We start from the raw sequence: 19,600 nt of genomic DNA, 5'->3' as shown, positions 1-19,600 counted from the left end.
GTTCCGGTAACAAAGCACTATTAAGATACTAGTCCGACCATCTCGGGAACGATTTATATGATCACAATAAACCTTCTAGGTCATCCCGCCCTCCCCACCCCCTAGTTCCATGAGGCTGTCAATGAAAGAGAATTCGCCACGGGTAGATGAGGTTGGCAATTGGGTTGGAGAAGCTATATATTGTGCTGGAAACCCCTTGAGAGGGTTGCCTGCGCAACCCCTTGAAATTGGATTAACCCATTTGAGACATAAATTTGGTGTTTGATAAATGCTTTGCGCTGACCATAATCTACTTCAATTCTTACATGTCGATAACTACATGCTTGTTACAGACTCGTTAGAAATAGAAAACAATTCAAGCTTAAACTTATAGAAGCTGTTATTAAAATTAAGAACACTACTGAATCGATTTGCTAGATGTATAGTCCTAGTTATAGGTATATTCATAGCATAATTTGTTTTATTAGTTATTTAGATAAATAATCTATTATGCCGAAGATCGCGCAGTGGAATATATGGAATGAACAAATTAGATAAATCAGAGCAATTCATGCTGACGTTTATTACATTATAGGCAAGCATGAGTGAGATTCAAGTTGTTCTGTCATGCAAAGCCTGAAGACCAAGCAATTTGCACCTGCTGGTATATGATGGGAGGCCGTCTAGTCAATGAAACATACGTAAAGCAATTTTTGTAAAAAAATTTTAAACTTTCTCAATTTTATAGGAGTTATATTCATAGAGAGGATTCCATATTATTGAGCAATATTCAAGACGACTTCGGACCAAGGCTATATATAGTGCCTTCAACGTCATAGGGTCCTTAAAGTCACTGGTGTTACGTCTACTGAACCCAACCATTGCAACAAATTTTGACACAACAAAGTCAATGGTACTAGAAAAAGAGAGTTTGGAGTTAAAAATTACACTCAAGTCTTTACTCTCTTGACAACGATTAAGAGATTTAGTATTTAGTTTGTAGATAAAGAATGTGGCAGTTGTCTTTTTGGAATAAGACACAACACAGCATTTGTTTGAATTTAAATATAAATTATTGTCTGCGCACCATCCGGAAAAAGAGTCCAGATCAGAACCATTAGAAATAGTTTGACAAATAAATAGTATTTTTTGTGAAATACATAGTTTTAGTGTTTTATTTCAATCATTAAAGGTTTGATGGAAAAACATATTGAGTAAAAAGTGCTAAGTCAGGAGAAAAAATTTGTTATGAGTGCGAAAATTGTGCTCATAAAATAGCTGCTGGGTTGGCATACATGATTTTTATTATAGTGTTAACTACTTTGTATTCTTTACTTTAATTTTTAAAAATAATTTGTATTGAGTTTTCGTGTTAACTTAAAATTTTTGAATAACTTCAAAAAAAGAAAATTCTAATTAGTTTTTGAAAATATCTAAACTCAAAAATAAACAAAAATAAATTTTTATACTTAAAATCAAAATAAAAGATTTTTAAAATATCAACTTGAATGTTGATATATTGGCGATCTTACCAACGATCCTATGAACCTAAGTGGTAGTTTGCATATTTAAAACAAATGAAAAATAAATACCAAAAAATTAAAATCTGCGAACAGATGAATTGCTTTAACAGTGTTGTAACAAACTAGAAAAGTGGCGAGACTAATGTAATTTTATCCTGCGATCCTACATTTTCAAACTTACAAAAAACATATAAAATATAAAAAGTTTTGGTGACCTTTTTATCAGCATATTAAATATATGTATATTCAAAAATATAGACTTGAGGATTGAAACTTGAGTGACTTAATTTTTTTTTGCTTATGTTGCAATTTTTTTTTTTTTTTTTTGTGGTTATTTGATTGACTTTTTAACGGCAACATTATGTTTTAAATTAATATTCCTGTGCTTCGATAATTTGTGTACCACGACAAATTTTAACGACTCAATTTTAAAATAAACATTTTGAGTTAAAATAAACTGCATCGTGCAAATTACTTTAAATGAATATACATTATATATCGTGCACATACATTATACATTGTTCTAAATTTGTCGAGTGAATTTAACAAACTATATTATTATCGATATTTACGCCTTATTCGAAGATTTTGAAATACAACAACAAATATTCAACTACAAGAAATTTTAAATATATCAACATAATGTAGCGACAATACAACAGAATATCAACCATCAATTATAACAACGTTATAGCATCAACAACAGATTTTTTTTTTCGACCTTTTTACCATAACATCAATGTCCATTAAAGAAAAGAGCAATAAAAACTCTAAAAAACAACATACTACGCTTAAAAACAATGGTTGAGTTATCCGCTTCACTACAACAAGAGCTATTACAACAATTTTACGCACAATACACACAAGAACGGATTTAAAGTATAAGACATCACGATGAAAATTATGAAATTTATAAAGAAAACAACAAAGCCATTGCATAAATAACAACAACGATGTATTTAATTGTTATCACATGCAAAAAACGCAATTTATTCCCTTAAAATCTCTACAATCATCAATCAACTACTTATTAATTTTAATATTTTTTTATTAAATTTAATTTTATGTAAGTATAATTTTTATTTTAATATTAAATTGGAAATTTTTCAATTATAATTTAAATTAAAATTTTAAACCTTTTAAACTTTCAAATTTATTTTAAGATTATTTTTATATTTTAACAATTTTAATATAAATTATTTAAATTTACTTATTTTTTATATAAAATTAAATATTTTATTTAAATTGTTAACTCCTTTCCAAAAAAAATCTTAAATATTTTCTTATTTTCAAAATTTTCATTTAAATTTCTTTTCATATGGTTCTACGTTCACCAATACGAACTCGTAATTTTACAAATTCAGAAAATCAAAATATCAACCATACAAATAACATCATGACTCACAATACAACTCAAAATTCTAACATTAATACAACACAAAACAACATCTCTAAAACAACACAAAATACTTCAACACAAGATAACTTTACAAATTTTCCTTCTACTAAATCTATTAAATTACCACAATTTTGGCAAGATTGTCCTGATGCCTGGTTTTTGCTTGTTGAAGGACAATTTGAAATTAACAATATCAATGATGATAATTTAAAATTTCAAAATGTTCTAATTACTCTTCAACGAGATACTATATCTAAAATTTTAGATGTTATTAACCCTCCTCCTCTTTTTAATAAATATGATACAATCAAAAAAATTCTATGTGAAAGATTTTCTCTTAGCGAAGAAAAACGATTAGAACAATTATTTTCAAAAACTGAACTTGGTGATCGTTCACCATCTGAATTATTCAGATTTATGAAGTCACTTATAGGTTCTGACTCCATAGTTAGCCAAGAATTACTCTTTAAATTGTTGATTCGTAAATTACCACAAGAAATACAAATCATTTGACTTCCAATAATAATCAAAACAGAGATGAAATTAATATTTTAGCTGACAAACTTTTTGATTTAATCAATAAACCTCATTCTTCCAAATCTCCTGTAGTCTCAAGCATAAATAATAATATTTTAGAACAATGCGTTAAAAATTTAACTGAATTAACCACGGCTATTTTTCAAAATTTAAATAAAATTTCGAATGATATTAATCAATTACAAATCCGTTCAAGATCTAAAGATAGAAATAGATCTAAATCTCGACATTTTTCAGGATCAAGAAATTTTTCAAACAATCTTAATTTTACTTCACAAACAAATATTTGTTGGTATCACAAAAAATTTAAGAATAACGCTCTTAAATGTATACCCCCATGCAATTTTAATCAAAATCACAATTCAAATTCCGAACAAAATTTAAACTGAAACGATCCATTATGACGGTGACGGACAATGGAACTATTATTAAACCTACTCGTCGCCTATTCATATTTGATAAATTCAATAAACTTAATTTTCTTATCGACACCGGCGTAGTTGTATCAGTTATTCCTTTTTCTAAATTTAAAATTTATAAAAGAAATTCGGATCTTACTTTGACCGCAGCAAACGGTTCTTCAATTGAAACTTTCGGTACAAAACTACTTAAAATTGATTTAGGTTTAAGAAGAGATTTTGAATTTCCATTCATTATTGCGAACATTGATACACCAATTTTAGGAGCAAACTTTTTAGAAAAATTCGGAATTATTGTCAATATTAAAAATAAAGAAATAATGGATTCTACTACAAAAATTTAAGTTGCTGGATCTTCTGGATTTTCTGATATTTTCTCACTCAAAATTCCTATTGTCGAAAATAAGTTTTCAAAATTACTTAATGAATTTCCATCTATTACCTGTGAACCAGATTATACTAAAAAAGTTAAACACCATACGGTTCACAGGATAGAAACAAAAGGTATTTTACCATTTTCGAAACCCAGACGTCTTGATCCAATCAAACTTAAAATTGCTAAAACTGAATTTGAATTTTTAGTTAAAACTGGTATATGCAGACCCTCAAATTCTCCTATTGCATCTCCACTTCATCTCGTTCCTAAAAAAGAACCAAATGATTGGAGACCTTGCGGAGACTATCGAAGACTTAATTTTATTACTACACCAGATCGGTATCCTTTACCACATATTCACGATTTAACAATTGATTTAAAAAACAAACAATTTTTTTCCAAAATTGATCTTGTGCGTGCTTACCACCAAATTCCAATGGCAGAAGAAGACATTCATAAACCTGCAATAACTACCCCTTTTGGAATGTTTGAATTCGTAAGAATGCCTTTCGGTTTACGAAACAGTGCTCAAACTTTCCAACACTTTATTAATGAAGTATTTTCTGATTTCGATTTTGTATTTACATACATTGATGACATTCTTATTGCCAGTGATAATGAAGATCAACATATAAATCATTTAAAATCAGTTTTCAAAAGACTTGAAGAATATAATTTAAATATTAAACCTTCAAAATGTACTCTCGGTGTAAATAAATTAAATTTCTTAAGTTACGAAATTTCAGGCGAAGGTATTAAACCATCTTTAGATAGAATTGAAATCATAACAAATTTTGAAAAACCAATTTCTATAAATAAATTACAAAAATTTTTAGGTATGATAAATTACTATCACAGATATATTAAAATGTTAGCAACAGAACTTAGTCCTCTTCATGGCATGTTAACACATGCAATTAAAAACAAACTCAAACAATTAAATTGGACAAATGAAACCACAACAGCTTTCGAAAATGTTAAAAAACTGTTTGCTAAAAATACTTTACTTACACATTTCGACAAAAATGGTACTTTATCATTAACAGTAGATGCATCAAATGTTGCTATTGGAGCAGTTCTTCAACAAACTAGCAATAATATACCAGAACCCTTAGCTTATTTTTCAAGAAAATTAACTACAACAGAAACTAAATATTCCACATTTGATCGTGAACTTTTGGCAATTTATAATTCAATTAAACATTTTCTTGAAGGTAGAACTTTTACAATTTATACTGATCATAAACCTTTAATTCATGTTCTAAATTCTAAAGTAGATAGATCTCCTCGTCAACTACGTCATCTTGAATATATTGCTCAATTTACAAATGATATTCAATATATACGTGGAAAAGACAACATAGTTGCCGACACAATTTCCCGTATTCCAGAAATAAAGCAATTTCAACTCAAGATATAAATTTAGAAACTTTATATAAAGAACAACAAACTGATACATTTTTACAAAAAACCATTTCTGATCAAAATTCTAAAAATAATTTGAAAGAAATTCATATTCCAGTTATTAATTTAAACATATGGTGTGATGTTTCTCTACAACCTTTTCGACCTTATGTTCCATATTCTATGAGAAGAATTATATTTGACAAAATTCACTCATTATCTCATCCAAGTATAAGAACAACTAGAAAATTAATTCAAAATAAATATTGTTGGCCTAACATGCGTAAAGAAATTAACGATTGGACTTCATCTTTCATCAATTGTCAAAAATCCAAAATTTCAAGACATACTAAATCTCCTATTCAAAAAATTCAAATACCATCAGCTCGTTTTGAACATATTCATATGGATATTGTTGGACCTCTTCCAATTTCAAATGAAAATTGTTATATTTTAACAATTATTAATAGATTTTCACGTTGGCCTGAAGCTTATCCACTTAAAGATATTTCAACAAATACTATAGTAAAAACTTTTATTCAAAATTATATACCACGATTTGGTATACCATTGAATATTACAGTAGATCAAGGTTCACAATTCACCTCAAAATTTTTTACCGGATTAACTAAACTTTTAGGTTCTCATAAAATTCATACATCTCCTTACCATCCCCAAGCAAATGGCATGATAGAGAGATTTCATCGAACTTTAAAAGCAGCAATTATAGCATCAAACGACTCGGTTCATTGGTCTGACATTTTACCATTCATTCTACTTGGTTTACGCACTTCTATTAAAGAAGATTTAAAATGTTCATCTGCTGAACTTGTTTATGGCCAAACACTTAGAATACCTGGTGAATTAATTATTTCAAATAGTAATAAAGAACATGATTTTTCTAATGACGCTCTCCATAAAATAAGAGAATATTTTTCACTTGTTCGTTCTAAAGTGTTTCATCATAATAAAGAAAATATTTTCGTTCCTAAACAATTAGAAAATTGTGAGTATGTTTTTGTTAAAGTTCTTCGTAAATCTAATTTAGAATCACCGTATGAAGGACCTTTTAAAGTTATCTCTTAGAAACATAAAACATTTACAATTCAATACAAAAATACTATTAAAAATATTTCAATTGATTTACTTAAACCAGAAAACATACTTATTAACACTAATTTAAATACAAATACATTAAACAACAAAAAACAAAAAAAGGTTACATTTAATATTAATTAATAATTTGTTTGTTTCAAATTTTCTTGGAGGGGGAGTAAATATAGTGTTAACTACTTTGTATTCTTTACTTTAATTTTTAAAAATAATTTTTATTGAGTTTTCGTGTTAACTTAAAATTTTTGAATAACTTCAAAAAAAGAAAATTCTAATTAGTTGGAAAATATCTAAACTCAAAAATAAACAAAAATAAATTTTTATACTTAAAATCAAAATAAAAGATTTTTAAAATATCAACTTGAATGTTGATATATTTATTTATCTTTTTCAAAGCTTCTACACTCAAAAGCATTGCAATGAAGGTATCCTTGTTCACAGTTTTGAAAAAAGAAGGTTATTTCAAAAGTTATTCATTTTTTTCGTCTCCTGTAAAATTCGTAAAAGTTGACTTAGCACATTTTCACATTAAGCTAACGATAACCGTTTACAGGCACTGTTTATTCTTTATAAACATAATTGTTGATCATGATTCAATTACCAGAGGTTTGTTCTCCAATGGTGACAAGAGCTTTGCTTTTACGAAGTAAGGAAAACGAGGAATAATTCAATCACCTTCAGCGAAAATTGTAGTAAAAAAGTACCTTTAGAAGTATATTAGTAGTGATAGTAAATTTGTAATTAATTTTCTACTAAATGTTTCGTGAATTGATAAAAAGTTATATTGGTTTGGTCATTCAGAATTTGTTTGAAGAATGTCGTACGTCAGAATTTTATTCCATAATACACTATCTCAAAATTTGTTTCAAAAACTCCCTATCTGAGCATAAGTTCAATGCATTTTGACATAAGAGGAGTTAATGAAAAGCATTCTGAGATACGGTGTTCTTCAACCTAATTCTGAAATGGGACGTTTTTGTGCTAATCCTGCAATGAGAAAATTTTGTTTAAATATTTTGAGATAGGGCGATTTCGAACTGGCAGCGGATATGGGGTGATACTCTACGCAGCAGCCGCAATGAACTGACAAAAAATAAATAAAATAAAATGGCTTATTGTCTTAGAACTTTATATTCCGGCTCTAACTTTGACAGAAGTGTTAACTTTTGTGTGGTCAAACCTTTTGTCAAACATTTTTTATTCATCATTAATTTCATTAAATACATTTGTTGATAGCTTATATTCTATACATGTGTTTCTTAACGTATTAATACTTATCTAAGAGTGCTCATAGCTAAATATAAAGTTTGATAACAACATTGTTTTGAAATATTCTTTGAATATTAATTAAATTTGTATTTATCCAGAAAAAGTTAAAAAACTGGATTTTCATTTTATATTTATTTATATCTTAAAACTAACTTAAAGCTAAGAAGAAAGGATAGAACAGAAATATATTTACAAAAGTTTTGTGTGGTCCTGCTTACCTTTTTATTTATTGCGGAAAGCTCTTGTCCGTTTCAAGTGTTCATGGAAGTGAACGATGAATTTTAAATTGGTTTAGATTTCGCATGTTCCTAGGTTTACGAAAGTGCACGATTCCTTTTCATAAAATTACCTATGTTCAGTTTTATATTAGGCTTGGCCAGAGATAGCAGCTGTAGGAAGTGCGGATTGGAGGAGGAAACCAAGGAGCACGTTTTCTGCTCATGCCCTGCGCTTGTTAGGCTAGGACTCCAGCTATTAGGAGTGATAAAGCTGTCAGATCTAGAAGCAGCAATTGGCGTAGGTCCTAGAAAGCTTCTAGTATTTGCCAAGAGAGCGGAGTTATTTTATAACATAGGTCCTGGTTTTTGATAGTGGTTTCAGTTTGGTTGGCGCGTAAATTTATACAAATTGTGTGAATGATTTTTTATACAAATAAATGAATGAATTTGATTTTTTATACTGACAGTTCATTTGCATAAGTTTAGCCATTTTATAAGGCATTTTAAGGTTTAATGAGAGCCCCTATAATCTTGTTGGACTTTGTTATTCAAATTTTAACATAACCACTGTAAACGATTTTTTAAGAAGCACAAAAAATAAAGGTACGAGTTCAATAAAACAATTTCAATGTAATCTTTACCTAACTGCGGCAATGTGCGGTTCACCTCTACATTTTTGACCCTCATAAAAATATTTGCAGTGGTTAAGTTTCTTTCAAAGTTTCAGGTCATTGGGTTATCGGGAAGTTCCTTAAAACCCTAAAACAAAATTTACAAGTTCGGACGATTTTTTGAATTTTCACGATCCCTGGACCATCTATCGAACACTTTTTTCCCTCGTATTGCATTGTCTTGTTGCTACGAAAGCAACATTTCCCAGTTCGGACGTAAATATAAACTCAAACATTCCACGGAAAATTATACTTTAACACTCCTCATTTCGATTTTCGGGGGAAAAAAATTTATCAACCGACGCATGTTAACCTTGGCAACAATAATTCGAAGACGAAAAAGAAAAATGTTAACTCGGACGGTAGATATTTTGCAAGAGAAGTTGAACATTTTCATGTGTTGTACACAGGAATAAAATTTTGTAGAGAGCTGTTTTGGGGCGTCTACCGCACTTTATGCATGTAAAAGAAGCCCGGGGGTACGTGACACATTCAGTCTATGTGGGGTCCGTACGGACCTTCCAGTTAACCGAACACCAACTCTTGATTCATTAAGGATGGTTAGACAGCAGTTTCCTTGAGCTTTGTGTTGGATCTCCAAGTTTTGCATCAGCTCACTTAGTGGGAACCTTCTCTTGCAACTTTTTATTTACTACAGTTAGGTGTGTGTGTCTTCCGTGTTTCGCGTTCGAATGACAGCATATCCGACTAAAAAAGTGTTAGTGCGCATTTCTTGATTCAATATGACCTTCCATAGCTTCTACCCAAAGTTAATCCCTATGCTGCTCCATTTTTGAAATATGAGGCTGCGGTAGCCGACCTCAAATCATTTGAATAAATCGCAATTGCAAGCTATTTGTACGTGTAAGGTTTCTTGCTTCTTGATGGCTCTAAGGCTGCTGTGTTGTTGCCAGTATTTGGTCATGCTAACCCGACATGCCAGAACCTGGTACATAAAGTTGTATGTTGTGGAAATGTTATAATAACTAAATATTTATGTATCTTCAAAATAATTATTTATCCGTATTTTAATTGGCTCTTTAAATTTTCGTTTATCAATTTTTCAGTGTGAGGGCGTTACCGATCCTGTGAAGCTACAGATGACCGCCAATTCTCTGGCGCTGATGGCACGTTCATTATCTTTTGACAGCGAATTCATGTCACCCTTTGCAATTAATGCTCGACGCAATAACATCAATGCAACAGGTATGTATTTTTAATTGCGTATACAGTGGCATACACAATAATACCAACAGAATTCAAAATGGTATAGTTTGCAACTTATATCTCTACAAGAAGGCTAGAAATGAAGCTGAAAAAATGCTCCAGTATGACTACAGAAGAAGGTCTTCATAAGGACAATAGGTGGCACATATGACTTCTATTCAGGTTCTCTCACAAAAGGTAGAGGAGCTTTTAAATAGAATAAGCGCTCTCATATAAAAATTTCCAATAAAAATAGCACTATACGACAGTCACTTCTTTTTTTTTTGGGTATTGTACCAAACCCATTTTTTGTAGTGATTGATCCATAAGCAAAGAACTTCCCTGTACTTTTCGATGTTAGCCTTCAAAACATACGAGGAGATATTGGTTTCCAAAGTTCGAAAGTGAACCCTTCGTAATATAATGAAATAAGTAAAATTTGGGCGTGATCAACTTTCTTTTCTTACTGCATTGTACACATTTTTTTCCAAGCACTAGATATTATACGGGATGAAAATGCAGAACTTAGAAAAAAAAAAAACAAAAAACGGAAAAAATCACAGCCGAGGTTAGGGCCGAGCCGACAAAATACAAAGATAATATATCCATCGCCTTTGCCGATAAAACTGTGCCGGACTTGAAGAAATGCGCGAGGGCTTTATGTCGGCCATGTGTAACGCATCCTTCAGTTCAGACAAAGCCAGACGTTGTGCAAACAGATGGGCACATAAGCACAAACACGACGTGCCGCCCATTATCATAACTCCCAGAGGTTAAAGAAGCCAAGGCGAAGCTTTACAAGTCAATAGCCCCAGATGGTTTGTCAGTCCAGAAAAATGGAAAAAGGCAAGTGTAATTCCACTACTCAAGCTTGGAAAACCAGCTAACGAAGGTGAGTCATATGTACCGATATCACTCCTTTCCCAGTAGCGTAGACGTTGGAAACCGCGTTGCTCCCTAATTTTACTGCGAAGCTTCGCTTAGCCGCCTATCCACATGGCTTCCGCAAAATAAATAGCACTACTACCGCGCTAAACGCCATAAACACCCAGATAAACTACGGGCTAAACCATCCAAAACAGCTTCTTAGGACCGTGCTCGTAGCACTTGCCCTGTCAAAAGCTTTTAACACAGTCAACCAGACCTATCCCCCTTTCTATCCCCTATCCAACCCTGTTGAAACTGCAAGCTTCGTTGTACTTCCGTTAGAGCACTTTGATGACAATTTGTGAGTGGTCGCACCTATTGAATAGAGCGAAGCACTGTTAACACAACAACAACGACATGAGCCGACGGATTCGAATTCTGCAGCCACATCATTCCTACCTTTTTTTAATGTTTTAAAATAAATATCGATGGAGGCCAATTTTGAACAATACGGGTAAATTCGTTTTTGCGTTTGGATCAAAGTCTTAAACAAATTTTTTTGATCCAATACCCAGTCAAGTGGGGTTCAGTGTAATAATAAACCAAAGCCTCAAACTATGCCATTTTTAATTGTGTACTTATGCGTTTATACCGAATTGTATGCATATGGACATATTAAATTTGGTTTTGTTCTTATTTGCAGGAGGAAAGCCTGATGACATAACTGTGGTACTCGCAACTGTAGCAATGTGAAATTAAGTTAATTTTAGTTTTTAGTTTATAAACGGTGTAAATTCTCTCATTTTGTTTGTTTGCGCGCGTGCGCTTCCTTAGGCATTCTGCGCTATGCAGCAGTGCTGATTTTGTGCTGTGGTGTTGCCGCTTCTGATAAATTATGTAAATGTATCTGTCAGCTAGTCGGCCGCTTGTTTTGGTCAGTGTTAATGTAAGGTGTTAAATTGTCACACATTTGCACATACATACAACAATACGTTTGTGTGCTCCACTTCCTATTAATAGTGTAGAAAAAAAAACAACAAAAAAAGAATACTTGCGATGCTAAATAATAATTAATTTTAATTATATATACATATGTAGTGCTAGCTCCTCCATTACATAATTATTAGTTTAGTTATTTTTTTTTGTCTGAGTTTATTTGTGAAACTTTTGTGTGCGAGCTATCGTTTATTGAAAATCGTATGTTTTGTTTTTAAAAGTACTATTCTTTTTTAGGTTTTCTCGCTTTTAAGTGCTAACAGTTCTGATTACAAAAACTTTACTATCTCTTATCTAAGTAATGTCCAACGAGCCACATTTACATACATACATACAAATTTGTGTAGTTTTGATTAATGCACTTATTTGACTTGCTACTTCCAAACTATAATGTTCAATAACATCGCTCATTTACTTCAATAGTGTCATAACTCAGAAAACAGAATTTTCCAGGCGAGCCATTCAAAGATTTTAACTGCCATATGTTGCGCATATAAAGGGATATTTTCATTTTTATAGCATGTGGTAAATTCTTAACGGATCAGAAAGATTTTTTTATACAACATAGATCATGATATTTGGTACGTTTATATGTTATTAACTCAAAAGGCATGTTTTTTGAGTTATGACATTATTGAAGTAAATTAGCGACATGTTTGTGACACTTTTTGTACAGCTGATAAATAACTCAAAAAACTTTTCCACACAAAATTGTCTTTTTATGGCGAGCAGTCTGAAAATCACTCCAAAGCATCAATCTTTCTGAAAATATATATAGGGTGTGGTTTTCCGTAATTCTATATCCAACCCTAGTCGGTGGGACGCTTCAATTCGAGATTACACTCGTTAATAACATTTTGATTTTATTGTATTAATATAAGCTCTTTCGTTTATATATTTCAAAAATTAATAAAAAAAAAATAAAATAAAACAAACAAACTATCAAGTTAAGTTTGTATTTAAAAAAAAATCATGATTCAATTACCAGAGCTTTGTTCTCTAATGATAGCAGAGTTTTAAAACTCCTAAATTTAAAAATCAGGATGGGAGTTACATTGGTACTATTCCAGAGTTTGTCCGAAGATCGTCGCTCCCCCTTGTCTAAAAAGATGAACCACTAATTATCTGAATGGTTGGTAGGCGTCGTTCAATTTAGGAACGAAATGTCTAAGCTCAGAAAAATTAAACAGGGGGTTCCACAGGGCGGTGTCTTATCCACCAGAAGGAGTCACAATCATTTCCTATGCTGACGACTGCAGGATTATGGCTACAGGACCTGGCCCTTCAATTAATGAATTAGTTTATAAGTTATCTCCCCGAAATTTCCGGTTTCTTCACTTCGCGTAACTTGGCATTATCACCGACAAACTCCACGGCCACCCTGTGTACGATGTGGAAGGAACAGATGTCGCAAATATTGGACGTACGCGTTGATGGTGTCACACTACCGACTGTTAGTCACCTAAAGATCTTAGGGGTAATGTTCGATAATACTTTAACCTTCATGCCACCGAGATTCTTTCTAAAGTACAAAGTCGCAACAAAATCCTCAAGTCGCTTGCTGGCAGCAAATGGGGAAAAGATAAAGAAACGTTGCTAACCACGTACAAAGCAATTGGCCGGCCTCTCATGAGCTACGCGTCACCAGTTTGGTCGACTGGTCTTAAAAATACACACTGGAAAAGCTACAGACCTGTCAAAATGCTGCAATCAGAACTACCACCGGATGCCTCCTTATGACCCCGGAACACCACCTACATAGTGAGGCCAAAGATCTCAATATTAAAGAGAACAACGAAATGCTGAACAAGCAGTTTTTTCTTAATTATCACAAACCATCACATCCCAGAAAACAACTGCTTGATATACCACCGCCTCCACTGGGATTAAGGGAACATCTCCTAAAGCATTATGACGAGATCCGGCACCAGCCAATACAGTCGTTTGATCCAGGCAAGCATAAGCAGGCCCTTAGCCAAATCCACACAGAATCGGCAAACGCCTTTGTCACGACGCGCCCGGTGAAGTCCGTTATTAATATACAATATCCCACCCTTGCAGAAGAAGAAAGCACATTACCAAGGGAGACACGAATCACCCTGGCCCAACTTCGTTCTGGATACTGAGGCAGGTTAAACTTACTTGTCCTGAATCAACCCCGACATACGTAATGTATGTGCTGCATGCGATGTGTCCCCACATGACTCCAACCATATTTGCAATTGTAATGTGGAACCTTCGCCTCTAACACCTATGGTCCGCCCCTGATGAAACAGCCAATTTTCTTGGACTCCCGTTAGAGGACTTTGATGACAATTTGTGAGTGGTCGTGCCCATTGAATGGGGCGAAGCACTGTTAATACATCAACAACAGTACCACATTTCGTTATAGCATATCTAATATTAAGTAATGAATCGATTTTCTAGTCGAGTTTTTGACGTTCTATGACGAAGAAACAACACAGTTAATGGATGGCAATTCGATTTGGGAGCAGAATGGTTGCAATTGTCTAAAAATTTTGTCAACCGGCCAAACCTTGTGATTGAATCATGTAACAAAATCGCCTCTTAATCAGTTGTAAAAGAAATTGAAATTTACTTTCGAATACGCACAGCAATAGCAAAACTTTCTATCGAACATAACATTCGATACACTGCGTTGACCAAGATATCGAGTCCCGGTAATCTCGATTCCGAATCCTGGGCATATTTTAAAAAATCCCGCGAATCCGGAATTTCTTCGGCATCTCATTTTGTAATGTAATCAATGTAAATGTCTTTAATTGGCTAATTTTTTTAAGTTCTAATTTCAAACCACAGGAAATCCTATTTTCCTGATAAAGTACAGTCTTCTTTAGACGTTGCAAATTTCAATGGTCCGATTTCAGAGGCATTTTTCTTTTTTAAACTACTATTTTTTTATAGGTATACTACCTAATTATTTTTTAACCAAAATTCAAAAGTAAAAGTCTATGAATGAACCCGAAAAATCCAGGGATCCAGGTTTGCCATTTTCAGGATTCGATATCATAGCGTCGAGACTCGATGCCTTTGCGCCGAGAGCAAAAACGATGATTTTACATACATATCCTTTTTTCAATATCGAACTGCGGAAAGCTACCCCTGATTTTGCAAATATTTTACAAAATATGATTAAAATTCTAAATTATTGTTTAACTGATCATTAAACCAAAGAGTCTTTATGTATTAAGAGCTGTCACTTAATACGTTGGCAACAAATTGATGCCGAATGTTTTCTCAAGGAAGTTTTGGTTAGTTTTGGTTAACTGGATCTTATATATTAATGCGGTGAAGTCACTTTACTTAATTGCGATTTTGGAGGGAAAGTTAATTCATTAAAAAAAACACAAATACGCCACGAAAATGTATAGAAGGCATTTTTTTAAATGTATCTGACAAAAAAAAAAAACTAGCGAATATTTTGAGAAAACATCGAGCAATTTGCCAAACATCGAGTGACGTAAATGTGAATAAATAAAAACTGATTAAACCAAAAGCAGACAGAACAAAATATAATATAAGTTTCCGCAGAAATGTACATATTAGGTTGGAGTGAAACAAACAAGAAACTCTTCTTCATACATGTGAGTGGAATATCCTGCATGTTAAAAGGGAAATGTATCGAATAATGCATAACACAATAATCACTAATTGTGCCCAAGTGTTAAATATAATATTTGGCGAATTTATAAACAGTGTGTATGTGGCAGGATATTTAAAATAGTTCAAGCTAATACCTATATGACGCTAGTTTATTTTTGCCTGGATTTCATGCTTGAAATACAGACTAAACTTTATCGGGAAATCAAATTACAAAAACAATTCCCCAACAAGTGCAGGATACACCAACAGTGTTGGCAGAACCTTTTCAGAAAAAAGGCTTGATAGACAAAAAAGCTAAATACAAATTTTTACGGCTAAACAAGTTAAAAGTTTAAGGCAACTTTTCAAGAGCTTTGTTCATTTTTTTTCACACAAAAATAACATCTAGTAAAAAATTAAAACTCGTTTGTACTTCAAATTCTTTCAAAATAAATTTAATAATTTACAGTTAGTTTGTCTTCTATTCATTTGTTAAAATGCATTTTTTAATTGTGAAAAATGTTAGAAAATCACCAACGAGTGGCAAAAATAATTCTTCTTATGCTTTGCTTTCTCAGATGGCGTTGGTGATGCGCTATTTGTCACTATTCATACAAATACATGCTATCTACTTATCTGTCAGCACAAGATTCTGCATCAAAAATCTTATGTGCCGGGGCTTTCATTGCCCATCTTTGATTTTTGACAGTATAACCGAGTAGCCCAGAATCGCGGTAACATGATTTGGTAATGTCCTTTTTTTGGTCGTCAACTAGCTTACTTTGCAAAAAAAGCAGCTTGATTCAGTGTTTGCAACAGTATTTCCTACATAAAAATAGTATGTGTGAGATAATATATTGTAACGAATTTAGTGAAATTTCGCTTATTTGAAATCTTCTGCTAACGTTCGAATCGCTAAACTGTTGAATAAATCACTCCAATATTCAATAATGCAAAATGGTCTTTATTAGCCTATTTTGGGAGTAGTACAATTATACTTCACTTCGCAATTGATAGTGTGTTTAAATCAAACTAACTACTGATTCCTCAGCTTGCGCTGCTTTTATACTATCTGTTGCCTCGTCTGCATATTTCTCCAAAGGTCTAGACGTTTAACCTTCTAGAATCTCCTGCTTGGTACATGTATATTTGTAGTTTATGCGTTTCTCATATTCATATGCGTGTGTATGTGTGGGCAACTACTTCGGCTGATGACCACATGTGTGTGTGTGAGAGCTCTCTTCGTTGCCTTGTACATAAGTGTTGCCAGCCTTAATGTGTACATGTATGTATATACGAGTGTCTGCTTTATGTTTTTATTGTTGCGTGATTATTTACTAACAGCCTAATGATGTCAACATTCGCCACAATATGTACATACATAGTTTTTTTTCTAAAGCTTCAAACATTTTTCTGCTCTCTTAGAAAAAAGTTTCAATTGTAAAACAAACACAAATTAAGCGAGCAAAAAAGTTTAGAAAAAAACGCCCTAAGTCTAAAAATATTTTAATGGGTGTTTTCACTCAACTGTTGATTGAACATTGAGTGAGAACCTTCTGAACCGTTGAGTATTTTTGATCCACAACGGTTGGATCTTACGTAAAATTAATGAGGATACATTTTTTTCGCTACAAACAAACAAAGAACAAATTTTCTATCGCTCAACTAACAGAAACATATTTGCACCGTATCGAACAAATTGTGTTCGCTCAAAGTGCTCTTATATGGGGCACTGATGAATCAGAATAAATATTTGAATTGTTCATTAGTTCAATGAGATCCGTTGTTATTATCAAGTCATGGCAGCACTTATTTTCTTTGTTTAGCTTTTGCCAGTCTTTCCACAAACGAGGCAACGTAATAAAATTCACTTAAAAATATTAAATTAAATCTTATATATAAGATAGAGATTTTCTCCAAACGCGTTTTTATACTATCGAACCTGTACCCAAAACTCAACTGTGGAAACTACGTTATTCCATTCGTGTAGATGCAATTTGCAATGGTTCGAGTCCGTCGTTTATGGAAGCACATATGATTGCATAGCTCTGTTGTTTACTTGTGGACTTAGAAAACCATTTTTATATTTCTGAAATCCCGAGTTCAATTTCTCCCGGAAGTAGCTTCGAAGCAGATGAAATGGCCATATGAATCGAGTGGCAAACACACAACTAAAACGATATTAGGTTGATCTTGTTTCAATAAAGTTACTATGCCTCGATTTCTGCCTACATAACGAAAGCATAATCTGTTCTAAAATCCATTCAATGTTCTTAAAATTGAACATTCACCAAACTGTTTATTATTGAGATTTGTTAAAATTTTGAAAAAAATGAAAGCTAAACAGATGTACAAAAAATTTCTGGAAAAAAGCTTAAGGCTAAGTCGCAAATTTTCAAGCGAAGCGGAGAAAAAACCTAAATTCAGCTTAAAAAAAGGTAAAATGGCAACACTGTGTACCACTATTGCCCACAAAAGAAATAAGTTGTATATGTTATTTTTAAAATTTTTATTTATGATGAGATTGCCCGCTACAGAAAAAAAACTAGTATCATAAGGTATAAGTAAAAGTATTTAATTTATTTTGGCACATAGAAAAATTTCAATATATGTATATGAGACCTGGAATCATGAAATGACCCTATTGTGCGAAAATACCGTTCTTCACTTTTTGAGTGATCCCTATAGGAAATTTTGCGCTCTTTCCAATGGACCAACCCGCAGTTTGCTATCTTTCTTAGTTTTTTCACAAATCGCATTGAAAGCCAAATCGGACCACATATACGATTTTTTTTTTGAAATATTTCGATCCATGCGCCACCTATCGGAGTTTTTTCTTATTATTGCATTGTCATCGAGTTCTGAACTACATTCCAAGTTTCAAGCTTGTAGCTTATCGGGGCGCTACTTAAATTTGAATTACAAAATTTGTTCACAACGGTCGGCCGCTACACAGAGTCAAGATAAAAAAAAAAAACTTTAAACGCGTTTTTCTCGAAAACTTGTTTTCGCACAATAGGGTCGTTTCATGATTCCAGGTCACATATGTAGGAGTTCATCGCATTATAAAATTAAATACACTTGAATGGGTTTTATGCATAGAAATTTAAATGAAAATAATAATTATATGTATGTATAAACAATTATACAAGTATTATATGCAATCCAATACGAAGAAGCAACGCGAAATTATACATAAATAAGCCATAGTAAGGACAACTCCAACTGCTCATTGTATTGTGATACGAAAATATATTCGATATTTCAGCGAAACAACTATCATCTATTATCTTAATTATGAAATTAAAAACATTAAAACATACGATAATGTAAACATAAATATTAAACCAAGAAGCTAATGCTTAAAAAGTAAAGTAGCGTAAAGTTATAGAATGCTGGTTACGTGCATGCGTAATTAAAGTTCGAATAAAGTCGAAATACGGAACTCAAAATTGTAGTAAAATAAAAAAAACGCGAATTGGACTGATCATTAAAATCTAATAAAACTCGAAATTCGAAATTCGAAAAAATAACATACTATCAACGTTTGCTTATTTATTAGTTCGAATAGGTAAAAAACATTTTCCACTATCATTAAAATATTGATTTTTAACATCGTGGGTGCTGATCATTCAAATACGGCGGTGAGGATTTGGTAAGGCGCATACATCAACTTCTATGTAAAATATGGTCAAACAAGTGTAGTCCGACGGAAATCTACGTGTTCTTTACCCAGTCCACAAGAATCGTCTTCTTAGTATCGTATATAACTGCGAAAGATTAAAGCCCACCGTGTTCAGACCTGATAAATCTACCATCGCCCACATTTTCACTATGCGCCAAGTCTTGGAAAAACCCCCTCGAAAAACAATTTACACATATCACTTTTTCGTAAATTTTAAAGTAAGTTCTGCGTCGCCGACGGCGAGTACCGATAAGATTTAATGATCAACCTCGTACAGCTCTTTATGCAGACAGCAATATAGTTCAGCGAACTAAAACCCAAAGGCTATGTTGGCT

General features: G+C 32.5%; 2 protein-coding genes across 4 annotated transcripts in view; one reads left to right on the top strand and one right to left on the bottom strand.

Annotated features, from left to right (window-relative positions):
- The window catches only part of LOC137250342 (protein phosphatase PTC7 homolog), a 137,253-nt gene extending 118,133 nt beyond the window's left edge, over nucleotides 1–19,120 (top strand). The window contains exons 4-5 of one of the 3 annotated variants that reach the window (XM_067782964.1): nucleotides 9,976–10,114; nucleotides 11,685–19,120. In XM_067782964.1, the coding sequence (XP_067639065.1) occupies nucleotides 9,976–10,114; nucleotides 11,685–11,734 (189 nt within the window). In that variant the 3' untranslated portion in view covers nucleotides 11,735–19,120. Of the gene's footprint in view, nucleotides 1–9,975; nucleotides 10,115–10,181; nucleotides 10,304–11,684 lie in introns of those variants that run through there. The other 2 variants (XM_067782965.1, XM_067782963.1) reach the window with 2 other exon arrangements.
- LOC137248677 (uncharacterized) overlaps nucleotides 1–19,600 on the bottom strand; it is a 278,289-nt gene that overhangs the window by 134,962 nt on the left and 123,727 nt on the right. The gene's annotated exons all lie outside the window — the stretch shown is intronic.

This window comes from Eurosta solidaginis, chromosome 4 (genome assembly GCF_040869045.1).
Source record: "Eurosta solidaginis isolate ZX-2024a chromosome 4, ASM4086904v1, whole genome shotgun sequence".
NCBI lineage: Eukaryota > Metazoa > Arthropoda > Insecta > Diptera > Tephritidae > Eurosta > Eurosta solidaginis.
The sequence above is the reverse complement of the archived record's forward strand: the minus strand, read 5'-3'. Positions and strand labels throughout refer to the sequence as shown.